The sequence below is a fragment of the Podarcis liolepis genome (assembly GCF_965112155.1).
Source record: "Podarcis liolepis genome assembly, chromosome: 17".
In the NCBI taxonomy this organism is placed as follows: Eukaryota; Metazoa; Chordata; class Lepidosauria; order Squamata; family Lacertidae; genus Podarcis; species Podarcis liolepis.
Genome location: NC_139571.1, coordinates 11,424,785 through 11,438,043, shown reverse-complemented (window position 1 = coordinate 11,438,043; position 13,259 = coordinate 11,424,785). Strand labels below are relative to the sequence as shown.

The 13,259-nt window shown below is 44.2% G+C and overlaps 1 protein-coding gene across 4 annotated transcripts in view; it reads right to left on the bottom strand.

Moving 5' to 3' along the window:
* CARM1 (coactivator associated arginine methyltransferase 1) overlaps positions 1-13,259 on the bottom strand; it is a 43,078-nt gene that overhangs the window by 6,323 nt on the left and 23,496 nt on the right. For 2 of the 4 annotated variants that reach the window (XM_083483387.1, XM_083483388.1), the window contains exons 7-13: positions 10,107-10,197; positions 9,697-9,778; positions 8,384-8,469; positions 6,539-6,628; positions 5,158-5,295; positions 2,545-2,634; positions 573-685 (exon numbers count right to left, since the gene is read on the bottom strand). In XM_083483387.1, coding sequence (XP_083339513.1) covers positions 573-685; positions 2,545-2,634; positions 5,158-5,295; positions 6,539-6,628; positions 8,384-8,469; positions 9,697-9,778; positions 10,107-10,197 — 690 coding nt within the window. The remainder of the gene's footprint in view (positions 1-572; positions 686-2,544; positions 2,635-5,157; positions 5,296-6,538; positions 6,629-8,383; positions 8,470-9,696; positions 9,779-10,106; positions 10,198-13,259) is intronic. The other 2 variants (XM_083483389.1, XM_083483390.1) reach the window with 1 other exon arrangement.

Sequence of the window (13,259 nt, the reverse complement as noted above, 5' to 3'; positions counted from 1 at the left end):
ATAGTGATTATACAGAAGTATGATATTCTGCATCACACATGTGCCAACTCTACAGAGAGAGAGAAAGGCAGTTGCCACATCCCAAGAATACTGTTCTAGTTGCAAATGATTTGCTTGATTAATGCTATGGACACAGTGTCATCAATAGGGCTTGCCCTTGGAGGAGAAAATTTGCTCTTCATCACCCCATAGCTACTCAAAATCTAAACTCTGTGACATTAGCTAGAAAATCCTCCCACTTGTTATGCTTGCCTCTGCAGACTGCTCAATTTTGATTACATGGGTCTAAGATGTTCCTATTCTCCACTGCAGAAAGGACTTTGAACCACCAGGATTGGATGAGATACGGCTGCAAACAAAACCAGATTGCTTGCCGCAGGCCCTCACGTTACTGTATGAGAAAGCTTTATAGCCAAAACCATTCAGTGAACCTTCAAACTGAAGGCAAAGCTCAAGCCCTGTGGCATCCAGCACTCCTGGCTGATGTCCTGACTGTCCAGACCCAAAATGACTGAGGAACATAGATGACCCATCAGCTTTGCCCAGGAGTGACAGTGAAGAAGGTACAGTACCAGCAACAGCCATCCCTGTGCTCATGTTGTAGGCGCCACCTGTGTTCCACATGTTCTCTGAAGGAGAGGTGTAGTGCGAGCCTGGCGGGGGTGAAGGAGTTGTACCTGTGTACCTGGAAGGCAGACACACACACCCTCACTCACACACACAAACACCAGCGCCAACGTCAATACTCTGGAGATCAAAGCGCCCCAGTGGCTCATCATTCTAGACATCGTGGGCCATTTCCAACCATCATCCAGAGGAGCAGGAGAGTCTTGTGGCAACTTAAAAGCACAATAAATTTATTGCGGCATAAGCTTTTGTGGAATCCATGAAGTGGGTTACACAAACTGGCATAGAGAGAGAAGCTAATACTGTGGGGCCAAGAGACCACTGAATGAAAGTATATGACATTTCCATATGCATTCAAATGCATTCTAGGATTTTATAAAAACATCCACCTTAGGTTTAAGAGAAGAACACACAACAAAGCAAAATTCTGCTTTTATCTTTAAAAAGAGGAGACAGGGGGATAGCTTACCTGAATGTTTATGCAGATAAAGAACTGATGTTTCAAGTAGTAAAATACAGAATATCTCTATCACTCACTCACTCACTCACATGTATTGAGCACTGCCCAATAGATAGCCATGACAATCATGCCAAAATGTTCAGTTGCCTATTGCAGCAGTGCTGTTCCTGCTACTTTCACTTTCTTGCAGGGTAGAGCTCGAAGCACTTTGAAAATTTGAACACACACGTGGCAGGACACATAAAAAAACCCCAAACCCTCTTCTACAATACTGTGTCTCCAAAAAGCTATTGTTGGTAAGAAGTTGGTGCCAGAATTCCTCTGCCACACTTTAATCCAAGGACAGCCCACAAAGTGCCATCGCATCACCCCAAAGCAGTGTGGGTCAGTGATCAGGGATTATAGGAGTTGTAGTTCAACATCATCTGGAAGGCCACAGCTTAGCCAGCCTCTCAAACTAAACCAGGTATTCGAAAAGTGGTGGCGTTGCATGTTGTACAACACGGAGACTTTGCCATCACATCCCACCAGTAGAAAGCAAGAGCAACTATTCTGCTTGCCACCGTTTTAAGGGCTCCTCTGTCCAAAACGCAAGATGCAGAGAGGCAACTATGCCGCTGGATTTCTAGGGCTCCAGCCGTCACTGGCCAGGAGCAAATGTCTTTAAATATCTGCACACTAACCTTTCCTCACCCACTCAAGGTAGATCACAACATAAATTAGCAAGATGTTGTTGGAAATAAAAACAAGGACTAACTAGATGTGAATATTTTAAGGCAATAGAATCTGATTTACAACAAACCAGGACCCAAATGAGGAGATGTCTCCCTTCTTCTCATCAAAGAAATTGACTCATGCTTAGATTCCCAAAGTGTGAGCAGTGAAGTAGCCTAGTTTGTGGAAGATGGCAAGTTATTCAAAATCTGGCTGGCCACTGAGGGAAACCCAGATACTGGGTGAGATGATTATGTGGGGTAATCCAGAGGGGCTTCTTATACTCTTAGCCTTGCTGAAAGGGCCCACATTCTAGTGGTTCACATTTATTGGGGGGCTCACCTCAGAAGATAAAGGAGGAATAGGAAGGAATATGCACCTTTCTGTCCCCTTGCTTTCCTCTCACCAGCAAAAAGCTATCTGACTATACTAGTAAGAAAGGAATGCCTTTCTGCTCCTTTCCTACCCCCTTTGCCTGAAATCGCTGTGTGTCTTTCCAACCCAGCCCCCGATCCCTCCCAACACAGGTCATGAAAGCAAAACAATTCAATCAGGAAGAGTTAGCTTGCTTCCCCTGCCAGTCTGCCCAGTGAAGACTTGCTTTTGAGTTACGCAGAAGTAGTTTCCTGAAAAGCGGTTCCTCACACACACTGCATCCTCACTCACACAAGCACACATTTAAAAAAGCAACAACTTTATTACAGAGGTGGGGGGAAACCCTTGTAAGATTCACCGTGACATACCTGAAAAATGGGTTTTTCAGGTCAAGGAGGTTGCTGGACTTGGAGCCTGTCTGATCAACTTGAGCAACAATACTGATGTCGTAACTTTGCCTGAAAGAGAAGGGGAAGAGATACTGGTAAAGGACTCCCCAGTCCCTTCTGACAATTCGGCAGGGCCATTTCTAATGGAGACCAGGACTCTGTAGGAGGGTGAGAGAATCTCGCTTATTGGGAAAGGAGATGGAGACGCCAGCAAGAAGTCTGGCAACATACACTTCCCAAGTGTTGCAGAAAGCTTCAAAGCTCAAACAAAGCCAGCTCCCCTTCTGTTCTACCAGTTCTAAGTGGACGGGGGATATCTTAATTTATTGATCTTTAGCCTACTTTTCAACAGTTGTTCCTTAAGCAGGTTAGAGCTAAAATATTACAGTGTAAATAAAATTATAGTGACAATGATAGAACATTAAAAACAACATCTTAGCAGCAGTTTGTCTGAAGAGAAATGTCTTAATAGCTCATTTAAGAGGGCCTGTTTCCTGGATATATCACACGGATGTGATTTCAGAACTTGGGGGGCCATCACCAAAAAGGATAATTTGGGGGCAGCCAACAGCATGAATGGATCCATAAGCCTCTTCATTTTAACTGAAGGCCTCCCTGATTCTATACTTTCAGAAGTCTTTGCAATGGCAATAAGCCAGCAGACATGAAGGAGTGTAACTGGACTCAGATAAGGCCTAAAACTCAGGCTCTTTCATAGTGTGAGTCACAGGAGAAGTTGGGGCAAATCCCAAAATGTCAGGAGTGCAATGGGCTTACTCATACTGCTGAGTTCTACGAAGCAGAGTGAAACACCAAAATGACAGCTGTGACCGAAGCGAGCTGAGCAAAGGGAAGACAGGCAAATATTGCTCACAAGGCCTTTCTGAAGTGTAAAAAAACAGCTAGCAGCCAAGAAGGCTGAGCTTGGATTCAAGTTACACAAGCCCAGAAGTACCGTATTTCTTGCCCCATAGGACGCACCTAATTTTTTTTGGGGGGGGGGGGAGAAAAAAAAAATTCCCTCCCCAGGCACGGGGCAGGCGCAGGGGAAGCCCGAGCTTCCCCCGACCCCAGCCCCCAGAACAGCCTGCTATCTGCAAGCCTAGGGAGCCGCGCCGGTCTCCCCAGGCTTGCGGAGAGGTGCGCGAAGCCCGGGGGCGCTCTTCAGCGCGCACCAGGCTTCGGAATGCAGGCAGCTCTGCGCTACCCTCCAGAGCCCCACGCGGCTTCGCGCCGGGATCCAGAGGGTGGCGCGGAGCTGCAAGAAGCCCTGGAGCGCAGGCAGCTCCGCGCCACCATCCGGAGCCCAGCGCGGCTTTGCGCCGGGATCGGGAAGGTGGTGCAGAGCTGCAAGAAGCCCTGGAGCGCAGGCAGCTCCGCGCCACCCTCCGGAGCCCCGCGCGGCTTCGCGGCAGGATCGGGAAGGTGGCGCAGAGCTGCAAGAAGCCCTGCAGCCCAGGCAGCTCCGCGCCACCCTCCGGAGCCCAGCGCGACTTCGCGCCGGGATCGGGAAGGTGGCGCAGAGCTGCAGGAAGCCCTGGAGCGCAGGCAGCTCTGTGCCACCCTCCGGAGCCCCGCGCGGCTTCGTGCCGGGATCCGGAGGGTGGCGCAGAGCTGCAGGAAGCCCGGGAATGCCTGCATTCGCCCCATAGGACGCACACACATTTCCCCTTCATTTTTGGAGGGGGAAAAGTGCATCCTATAGGGCGAAAAATACAGTAAGTTGCATCTTCCTGTTGGGAAAGTAACTATTATCCCTATTTATTGATGAGAAGGTAACAACCAGGGTGAATTTGATTTAAATCAAATCGATTTAAATAACTATTTAAATCACTAGTCAGCAAGACTTGATTTATATCATTTTTTTACAGAAAGATCATTCTGGCTGGTAAATCTTAATATTACAACCAGATGAGGGTTCGTTTTTGGAATAAAAAAATTTCAGAGTAGTTTTTACAGGTATATCAAAAATTACTGATTTAGTTATACTAGTATAAATTCATAGGTAATTATGAAATTATTGTGAGGTTTAATAAGTTAACTTTATATTTGGACAACTTTTCTGCTGTACTTTATTGGACGGAGAAAAATAATCATTTCCTTAATAACAATTTAAACAATCTATTTAACTAAAACAATAACATTATAGCATATGTATGCATGTTTGTTAACTGATGTAGTTAAACAAAAAAAAATTAAAAACAGAGACTGAATTTTAGCACACATGAAAAACTTAAAACAAATCCTTATTTCCTGATGAATAGCCTTTGGACTATAATGTAACTTAAACAGAAAACTAGCTTTAGAAATATTTTTCCTCCAAAAGCATTTTATTTTAAAAATCTGATTTAAATAAAAAAATCTAATTTATATCCAAAAGAAAATCTGATTTTTTAAATTTATTTTTTAAATCATCAATTTTTCCCCCACTCTGGTAACAACTTAATCAGCCTGGCACATAGCTTTGAACTGATCTTTCTCTGGTTCAAGTCCAGCACACAACACCCTAGACGACACTGCCACTGCAGAATCTGACCTAGCTGCAAGAGGGCTTGTTTTACCATGTGGCTGAGCTGGCCCCTCTCAGCTTACCTCTTGTTTGCGATGAGCAGGCATGTCCCTGAGAGGGTGTCACCAGCCTTAGCAAAAAGTGGAGACTGAAAGAGGCACCGAACTTGGTACCAGTGGGTTAGAGGCTCTGTCGGAGCGGTTGAAAGCCAAACGGTCATTCTAGAGGAAGGAGAGAGGCAAGGGAGTCATGTTTAGGCACAAGGACTTCAGTTGTCACAAATCCACATCCTACCCCTCTCAGATTGCGCTGTTTCCCAACTGTCAGCATATCCCCAGCTGCAAAGTAGCTGCACTCAGGCCTGGCTTGTCATATACCAATCTGTTTTCACTCTCCACAGAGAAACCAAGGCTCCTGTTTTTCCTCTTCCAAGTCAGTCCCTCTTGAAAGTTCAGTTTGGTGGCAGGTGCGCATTTTGGAAGCACCTGTCAATACTTTCCTGCTTGATCTTGCTTTTAATGGTTAGTACAGTCCTTTTAGTCAACTTTTATTAGTGCTTAAATTAATTTTAAATTGATTAAATTTTAACCAGCTGAAGCTTCACTTGATTAATGAGGGCCAACTTTAATTAGAAAGGCCACAATTAATAGAAAACTTGTTACTTTTTGAGGATATTTTGGTTCTGTTATGTTAGCAGAAACAGGAAACTGAAGATATGCTTTCCTTCTAATCATTATAGTCACTTTTGTGGACTAGTGGTTGTTGAAAACAACAATTCTCAAAGCACTATAAAATTCAATCACAAAACACACGAAGTAAATACAGCTAAAACACTATAAAAATAGTGTAATAAGAGAGTATCTCCTCCAAAACACCCAACAGAAAAGGGCCACCTTAGTCTGCTTGCAGAACAGTGACACAGCAAGACAAGCAGATATCCCAAGGGAGTTCTTTCTAGTGCTTTGAGACAATTACAGAAACAATTTAGCTATGTTTTGAAACTAATATGGCACCCATAAAAGGTAGTCGCTGCAATAGGACCTCATTAGATAATCTCAAAATCTCACATGGGAGGCAGCATTCTCCCAAGATAGCCAGGGTTTTAAAAATTAAGAGCTGTAAAACCAACCAGTACCTTAATTGGACTTGGAATTAAATAAAGAAACAAAATCAGAATTGGCAAGCAAGCGTTTGCTCTATCAAACTGTGCAGCCAAGAGCAAATCTAGCGTTGTGAAGAACTGCAAGCTTCCATTTACTATCCCGAGGGCTGTTTTTTTCGAAATATGTTTCCCTGCTGCCAAGTTAAACAAACATATTTACATTCATCTACCGAAGGACACAAGTCAAAAGATAATTTAATTTGAACTTGCCAGTTTACTGCAGTGTAGGAGTGATAATCAGTTATCTGTTTTATAAAATCCAAGTTCTGATGGGAGGAAAGAACACTTTTGCCACCACTTACATTGAACCGATGAAGGCTACATCAAACCAGAAAGCCAACCCATGGACTAGACCTGAATGCAGCATGTGGAATTTGAACGGGATTTCTATCCTGGAAAACAAGAGGAGATGCCACATGAATTCACCCTCTCCCTCGCAGTCACATGGTTTCTTCTTAGTCAGCACAAAGTAAAAGGTAAAGGACCCCTGGACGGTTAAGTCCAGCCAAAGGTGACTATGGAGTTGCGATGCTCATCTCGCTTTTCAGGCAGAGGGAGCTGGCATTTGTCCACAGACAGCTTTCCAAGTCATGTGGCCAGCATGACTAAACTGCTTCTGGTGCAATGGAACACTGTGACGGAAGCCAGAGCGCATGGAAACGCTGTTTACCTTCCCACCACAGTGGTACCTATTTATCTACTTGCACTGGCGTGCTTTTGAACTGCTAGGTTGGCAGGAGCTGGGACAGAGCAACAGGAGCTCGCCCCGTCGCAGGGATTCGAACTGCCGACCTTCTGATCATCAAGCCCTAGAGGCTCAGTGGTTTAGACCACAGCACCACCCACATGCATGCTTGCATGTATGTATGTAGCTGGAGATCTGAGACTGCCTCTGTCTCATATAGAGGCCATCTAAGATCTTCCTTTAAGTTGGGTCTTATCAGGCTGTGGCTCCCACTTTCTCCAGCTGTACTAATCAATAGCGTGTGGCTGCTTTCTTAAGGGTACTGTTTTTTTGCTTTTTTCATTCTAACCTGAAAATAAATTTTGGAAATTCACATTTTCAGAAGGTCAAAAGATAAGAACCACCTCGCTGATACAGACTGGAGACATGCAAGAACTATGCATAGTCATTCTACACTAGACGATTGTATCTTGTCATTGCTCAACAGCCTTTGTCTGGAAACAAGCCCAACCTGGATGTGGGTGGGAAATAGTTAAGACAAGAGTCCATTGACTTGAGGAAGGTTTTTTTACTTTGTTTTTTGTATAGGAAGTGGCAAAACAAGAGACTCCCCGTGAGACAGTACCAGAATTAAGACCAGAGGCCCTGCTCTCTAACCAACTTGTAAGACTGGTTAGACTGTTGGAAACCAGAGACTGAGAGTTCTCCATGTTTGAAACTCCCAGAGAAATATGTATGGCTTTGTCACTGCTGATTTTTAGGAAAACTCTGAAGAGATTTTTATTCTAATCTGTGTCTGATCTATTTACTATGCTAGAAGAATTTTAGCTGCTGGTGGTTTTAAGTTAATGATTAAACTGTTGTTATTTTGATTTATTTTAAAACCTTACTTAAAATTCCCTTCGTTGGACAGTGTGCCCTCAAAAACAGGTTGTCATTTTTTGAATGAACCATAAATAGCCTCAGCAGACATGGCCTGAAACCTCAACAAGCAGAGTGATTGATGGTAGAAAACACAAAGAACAGGAAGTCAACTCGAACAGTTCTTAAACGTTGGCCCTCTTGATTTTGGAATTCTTATACCATCGCAGCCCATTTTTGTTTATCCTGACCCCTGAGTCTGAGGTCTTCTGCAAGCAAAGCAGGCATCAAGCCACCAGTCTGTTTCTAGCGAACCTTAATTGGTTAAAGGATCAAGGGAAGAAGACTGGGCTCCTATGCAGAACCAAAATATGGCTCAGGAAAGACTGCCAGGCTACTTTCATCTGGCTCTGCCACACAACAGTAACAATACACTCATGAAGACTCATACACTGGCATGTACTGCAGACACAATTTCTTTTACTCTTTTCTTTTTTAAGGACAGAAACAGTATAACTTTGGCTTCTCCCAACCCTGTGTAACAGACAGCTGGGAGCCAGACTGGATTATCCCTCTGTCTCCTATAAAGGGGATAACATACCTGTGCAAATCCGCTTCTTTGGCGTCTAAGAAGTTCACTGTGTATTTAACAGATTTGGCCATTAGAATCCTGATATCAAAGGTGTCCTTGGGAAGAGAAGCACATAAATGAAAACCTCTGGTTGGGTCAGGAAGTGGAAAAGTACAAGTCCGAGCTGCTCTCCACTCACTTCCACTCCCAGACAAATGTAAAGAAGACAGACAACATACTAACTTACTCTGAGGGCCAGAAGATGCTTGTGAATATTATGCCATACAACAGAACAATGCCTTTCTTCCCTGCCACCCTAAGAGGTACGCAGAGATGAGCATCATGGTTGCCAGCCTTGCTCTGTTCCATGCAAAACAGTGGCATGAACCAAGACACTCTACTCCCCCAGTGCTCAGTGCTTCCTTCAGATGGCAATACCAGTTCCCTGGTGTTTACTTGCTCCATTTGAAGAAGTCAGACCTGGGAGAAGTTACAGGCCACCCAATCTGACCTTTGTTTAAATGTGTCCAACAGCAAAGGCATAAAACTGATGGCTCTCTATATAAGAAAAATGCTCATGTCAGGTGCACTATGGTTTTCAAAAATTAAAGTATAACAGGTGTTCAAGCCATCGAGAGGAGGCTGGAAGCTTGTGGGTTCTCATCAACTGGGCTGATTACTTGTTGCGCTACTTGTGAGCAAGTAACCAAGCTAGCACATGGTATTAGTCTCTAATGAACACACACAGGCTTTGGTGATTAGACTCCAAAAGCTGTAAACATCCCCCCCCCAAAAAAAATTCTTCTGACAGAAGCTCCCTTTGGAAGGCTCCGAGGACTAGAGACAGCTTTCAATCACATTTCATCCTTTCCCCTCACCATGCTCCCACCATCAGGAAGAATGTCAACTTTTGCCACAACATGTCGGTCCTGTATACCTGAAGGAGCGTCTCCACCCCCATCGTTCAGCCCGGACACTGAGATCCAGCGCCGAGGGCCTTCTGGCGGTTCCCTCATTGTGAGAAGTGAGGTTACAGGGAACCAGACAGAGGGCCTTCTCGGTAGTGGCGCCTGCCCTGTGGAACGCCCTCCCGTCAGATGTGAAGGAAATAAGCAGCTATCTTATCTTTAAAAGAAATCTGAAGGCAGCCCTGTTTAGGGAAGTTTTTAATATTTAATGCTGTATTGTTTTTAACACTCGATTGGGAGCTGCCCAGAGTGGCTGGGGAAACTCAGCCAGATGGGCGGGATATCAATAATAATAATAATAATAATAATAATAATAATAATAATAATAATTACTACTACTACTACTATGATGTCAGCATTATAGGACAGACTTACCACAACTGGCTGCCTGAAATATTCATCTACTGCTGCACCCCGAAGTGCTGACAAGTCTACCCCATGGAAGGATGGCTGATACCTGCAAGACAAAACAGCAGGCTAGGTGACTTGGGAGGGTCCGGGTATCCAAGGATGCACCAATGTGAGGTTTCAAATACCAGTCTCCTCCCAAAGAACCAAAACTGGAAAGACAGCAGTTACACTGCAGAGGACCATGGAGGTTCTTCACTGCTATCTAGAAGACTAGGAAAAATGGGACTGCTAAGGTAAGGTTTACCCAAACCTGAGTCTGTCTGGCACAGATCAACACTGCAGTTTGTTACATGAGCAGCTAGTTTTCTGTCGGATAAACTGCAGCAGTTGTGGAACTGGGCTGAGAGCATTGCTTCCTAGGAAAAGTGGCTTACCAAAAGTTAGCTTTTGTGAATTGTTCCATGTAGAGCTGCTCATCTGTGAATGGTGCTAAGTGGACATCCCCAATGGTTGGAAACATATTTCCTGAAATTGAATGGAAGATGGACATAGTTTATTTATTTACAGAAATATACTTATGGTCCCCTTCCAATTTTAACAAAGAAAAACCTCAAGGTGGATAACTTCAGGATTTGAAGGGGGAGAGATCTGGAAAAAAATTAACGAGCAGGTTAAAAATCAGCCAGAATGGCAGCTAGGATTGATCAGGTTAAAAAGAAAAAGAAATTGGGAAGACAGTAAAATAGAAACAAGTTAAAAGAGATAGGAGCAGCAGGTAAAAGTAGAGTGAGATTTACAAAACAAAGCTGTCATTAATAATAAATCTGTTCTTGATTTATTTAATCAAATCTTGATTTATTTAAAGTGGCACCATGAATGCCTTCAAACTACTAATTTCCTTAACACTGCTGCACCTTGAGTCACTGCCACAAGCATTTGAAGAAAATCAACAGCACCTCAGCCACAACCTTCCCACAGAATTCACCGAGTTCAATCCTGACCACTGCCCCACTGTATCACCTCACCAGGAGCCCACTGAAGATATGTCTGTTTCAAATGATGGCGGTTGTTCCTTGCAGTGCATTTATTATTCACTTTCCGCATAGCTTCTTCTCTTTAAAACTGGTTTTTAAAACTGGTTTTATTATTCACTTTCCGCATAGCTTCTTCTCTTTAAAACTGGTTTTTATTTGATCTACTGTTTTTATGGGGAATGCTTCCATTGTCAGCATCATCCTTCGGCCTCTACTAAGCTTCTGATGAACACCAGCAATGATGCCTTGCTAATTATAGAACCAATAGAGGGAACGTTTCTATAAATCAAGGCGTGACCACCTTTAATTGTTCTATTATAAAGCATGAAAATTTTGCAATTCCTTCCAGTAGCAAAATTGGCTGGTTGAGTGCAGATCAGTCTGGAAGCAAAATGGGGTCATTCAAGAAAAAGGCAGTGGGTACAATACACCTGAGCAACTTACAGTGGTGCCCCGCAAGATGAATGCCTCGCAAGATGGAAAACCCGCTAGACGAAAGGGTTTTCCGTTTTTGAGCTGCTTCGCAAGACGAATTTCCCTATGGGCTTGCTTCGCAAGACGAAAACGTCTTGCGAGTGTTCCGCTTTCCCCCCGCTTTTCCCCCCTTTTGCTAAGCTGCTAAGCCGCTAATAGCCTTTTAGCCGCTAATCCGCTAAGCCTTTAATAGCCGCTAATCCGCTAAACCGCTAATAGCGCTAATCCGCTAAGCCGCTAATAGGGTTGCTTCGCAAGATGAAAAAAACCGCTAGACGAAGAGACTCGCGGAACGGATTATTTTCGTCTTGCGAGGCACCACTGTAATCTGTAAATTAAACAAAAATAATTTTTTTACGTCAAAGTGCACAAGCACCTGTGAGCCTCTGGGACCGTTGGCTTAGAGGTAAGAAAATAGTAACTCATTATCTGAAGAGTGAAGTTCCAGATTTGCACTGAACAGCAACAAGACCTCCTGTCTGTGTTGCTTTTTGGGGAAGCAGGGTGGAAGGACTATGACATGCTGTTGCCCCACTATGTAAATAACCTGGATTTTGCCACTTTGAACTAGAAATGGAGGAGGCTGAGTGCTTATCAATGAAGGCTATGACTGAGAGCAGTTATGGTGCCCACCACAAAAAAGAGAGGGGGAAATGGCTGGTGGATTGGAAACATCAGAAGCACAGAATGTTAGGATGTCAATTGAGTAAAAAGGGAGGAAAATGGAAGGCAGAGGAAAGAGAGAGGAAACTGGCCTGCTGAAGCTCACTGGACAGAGGTAGCGTTGGGAGCAGGGGGCACCCATTGGTGCTATACGGTTAATGGAACTCCTCTCCCTGTCTATATGGGAACATTTCAGAAGGAAGGAAGGGAGAAAGCCTTTTCCCTTTCACTCTCTCCAGAGCCACTGCCACCCCAGCTAATACAACTCAGATGCTCAGGTTTAGAACAGGAAGCTAGCCATGAACCTAACCCCTCTGTAGTGCTATAGAGAACCAACACTAGGAGGCTCCTACTTCAGGCTGGCTGGACCCTGAACTGCAGTGTTTGAGGGCAGGGGTGGGCAGAAGATCTCTGGGTGATTTGCAATAGATTAGCAAGCGTTCCTGACTCCCAGTTGTTTTACCTTACCAGTGGCCAAAATGAAGAACACTAAACTGGAGTAACTTTTGTGCTAAATTACCGAGAGGTCAGTTTAGTTCAGGTACTGGAGAGGGGGGTGGTATTGTTTTTGTTTGTTACAGTGGTGCCCCGCAAGACGAATGCCTCGCAAGACAGAAAACTCGCTAGACGAAAGAGTTTTCCGTTTTGGAGGTGCTTCGCAAAACGAATATCTTATGGGCTTGCTTCGCAAGACGACAATGTCTTGCGAGTTCCTGCTGGTTTTTTTTCCTTCCCCCCCTTTTTCTAAGCCGCTAAGCCGCTTATCAGCTGATCCGATCAGCAGATAAAAGCCGCTAATAGCGCTAATCTGTCAATGGGCTTGCTTCGCAAGACGAAAAAACCGCTAGACGAAGAGAATCACAGAACGGATTCTTTTTGTCTTGAGAGGCACCACTGTACTAGGTTACGTATTTTTGTGTTTTTATATTCTAAGCCTCCCTGCGATCATCAGATGAAGGGTAGTATAGAAATTTAAATAATAATAATTAATAATAATACTGAAAACAAATTCCCAGGATCTGAATGTGCTCAGATGAATCTTGTTGTTCAATTCTAACAGCATGTCTTTTGTATCTAGCTCGAATGGACAAACTTTGGGAATCAAGTAAAAAACCCACAAAGTAGATCTGTCAAACCTGAAGTCTGCCCACGCTTGATCTAGGGCAGTGGTTCCCAATTGTGGATTCCCCATTTTTCAAAAGCCCATTTTAAAAAAATTCTCCTATCTCTATGGTAGTTTTTGTTTTGTGAATGGTGCCACAGACTCCCTGGGTGGGTTACACGGACCCCCTGGGATCCACAGCAAGGACCACCAATTGGGAACAACTGCTCTAGGGTACATACGGGAAACCCATGCAGCCTGCACCCCAGAGGCTCCCTCTTCACTGCCCAGCAGCTGACTGGTGCCAAAGAGCA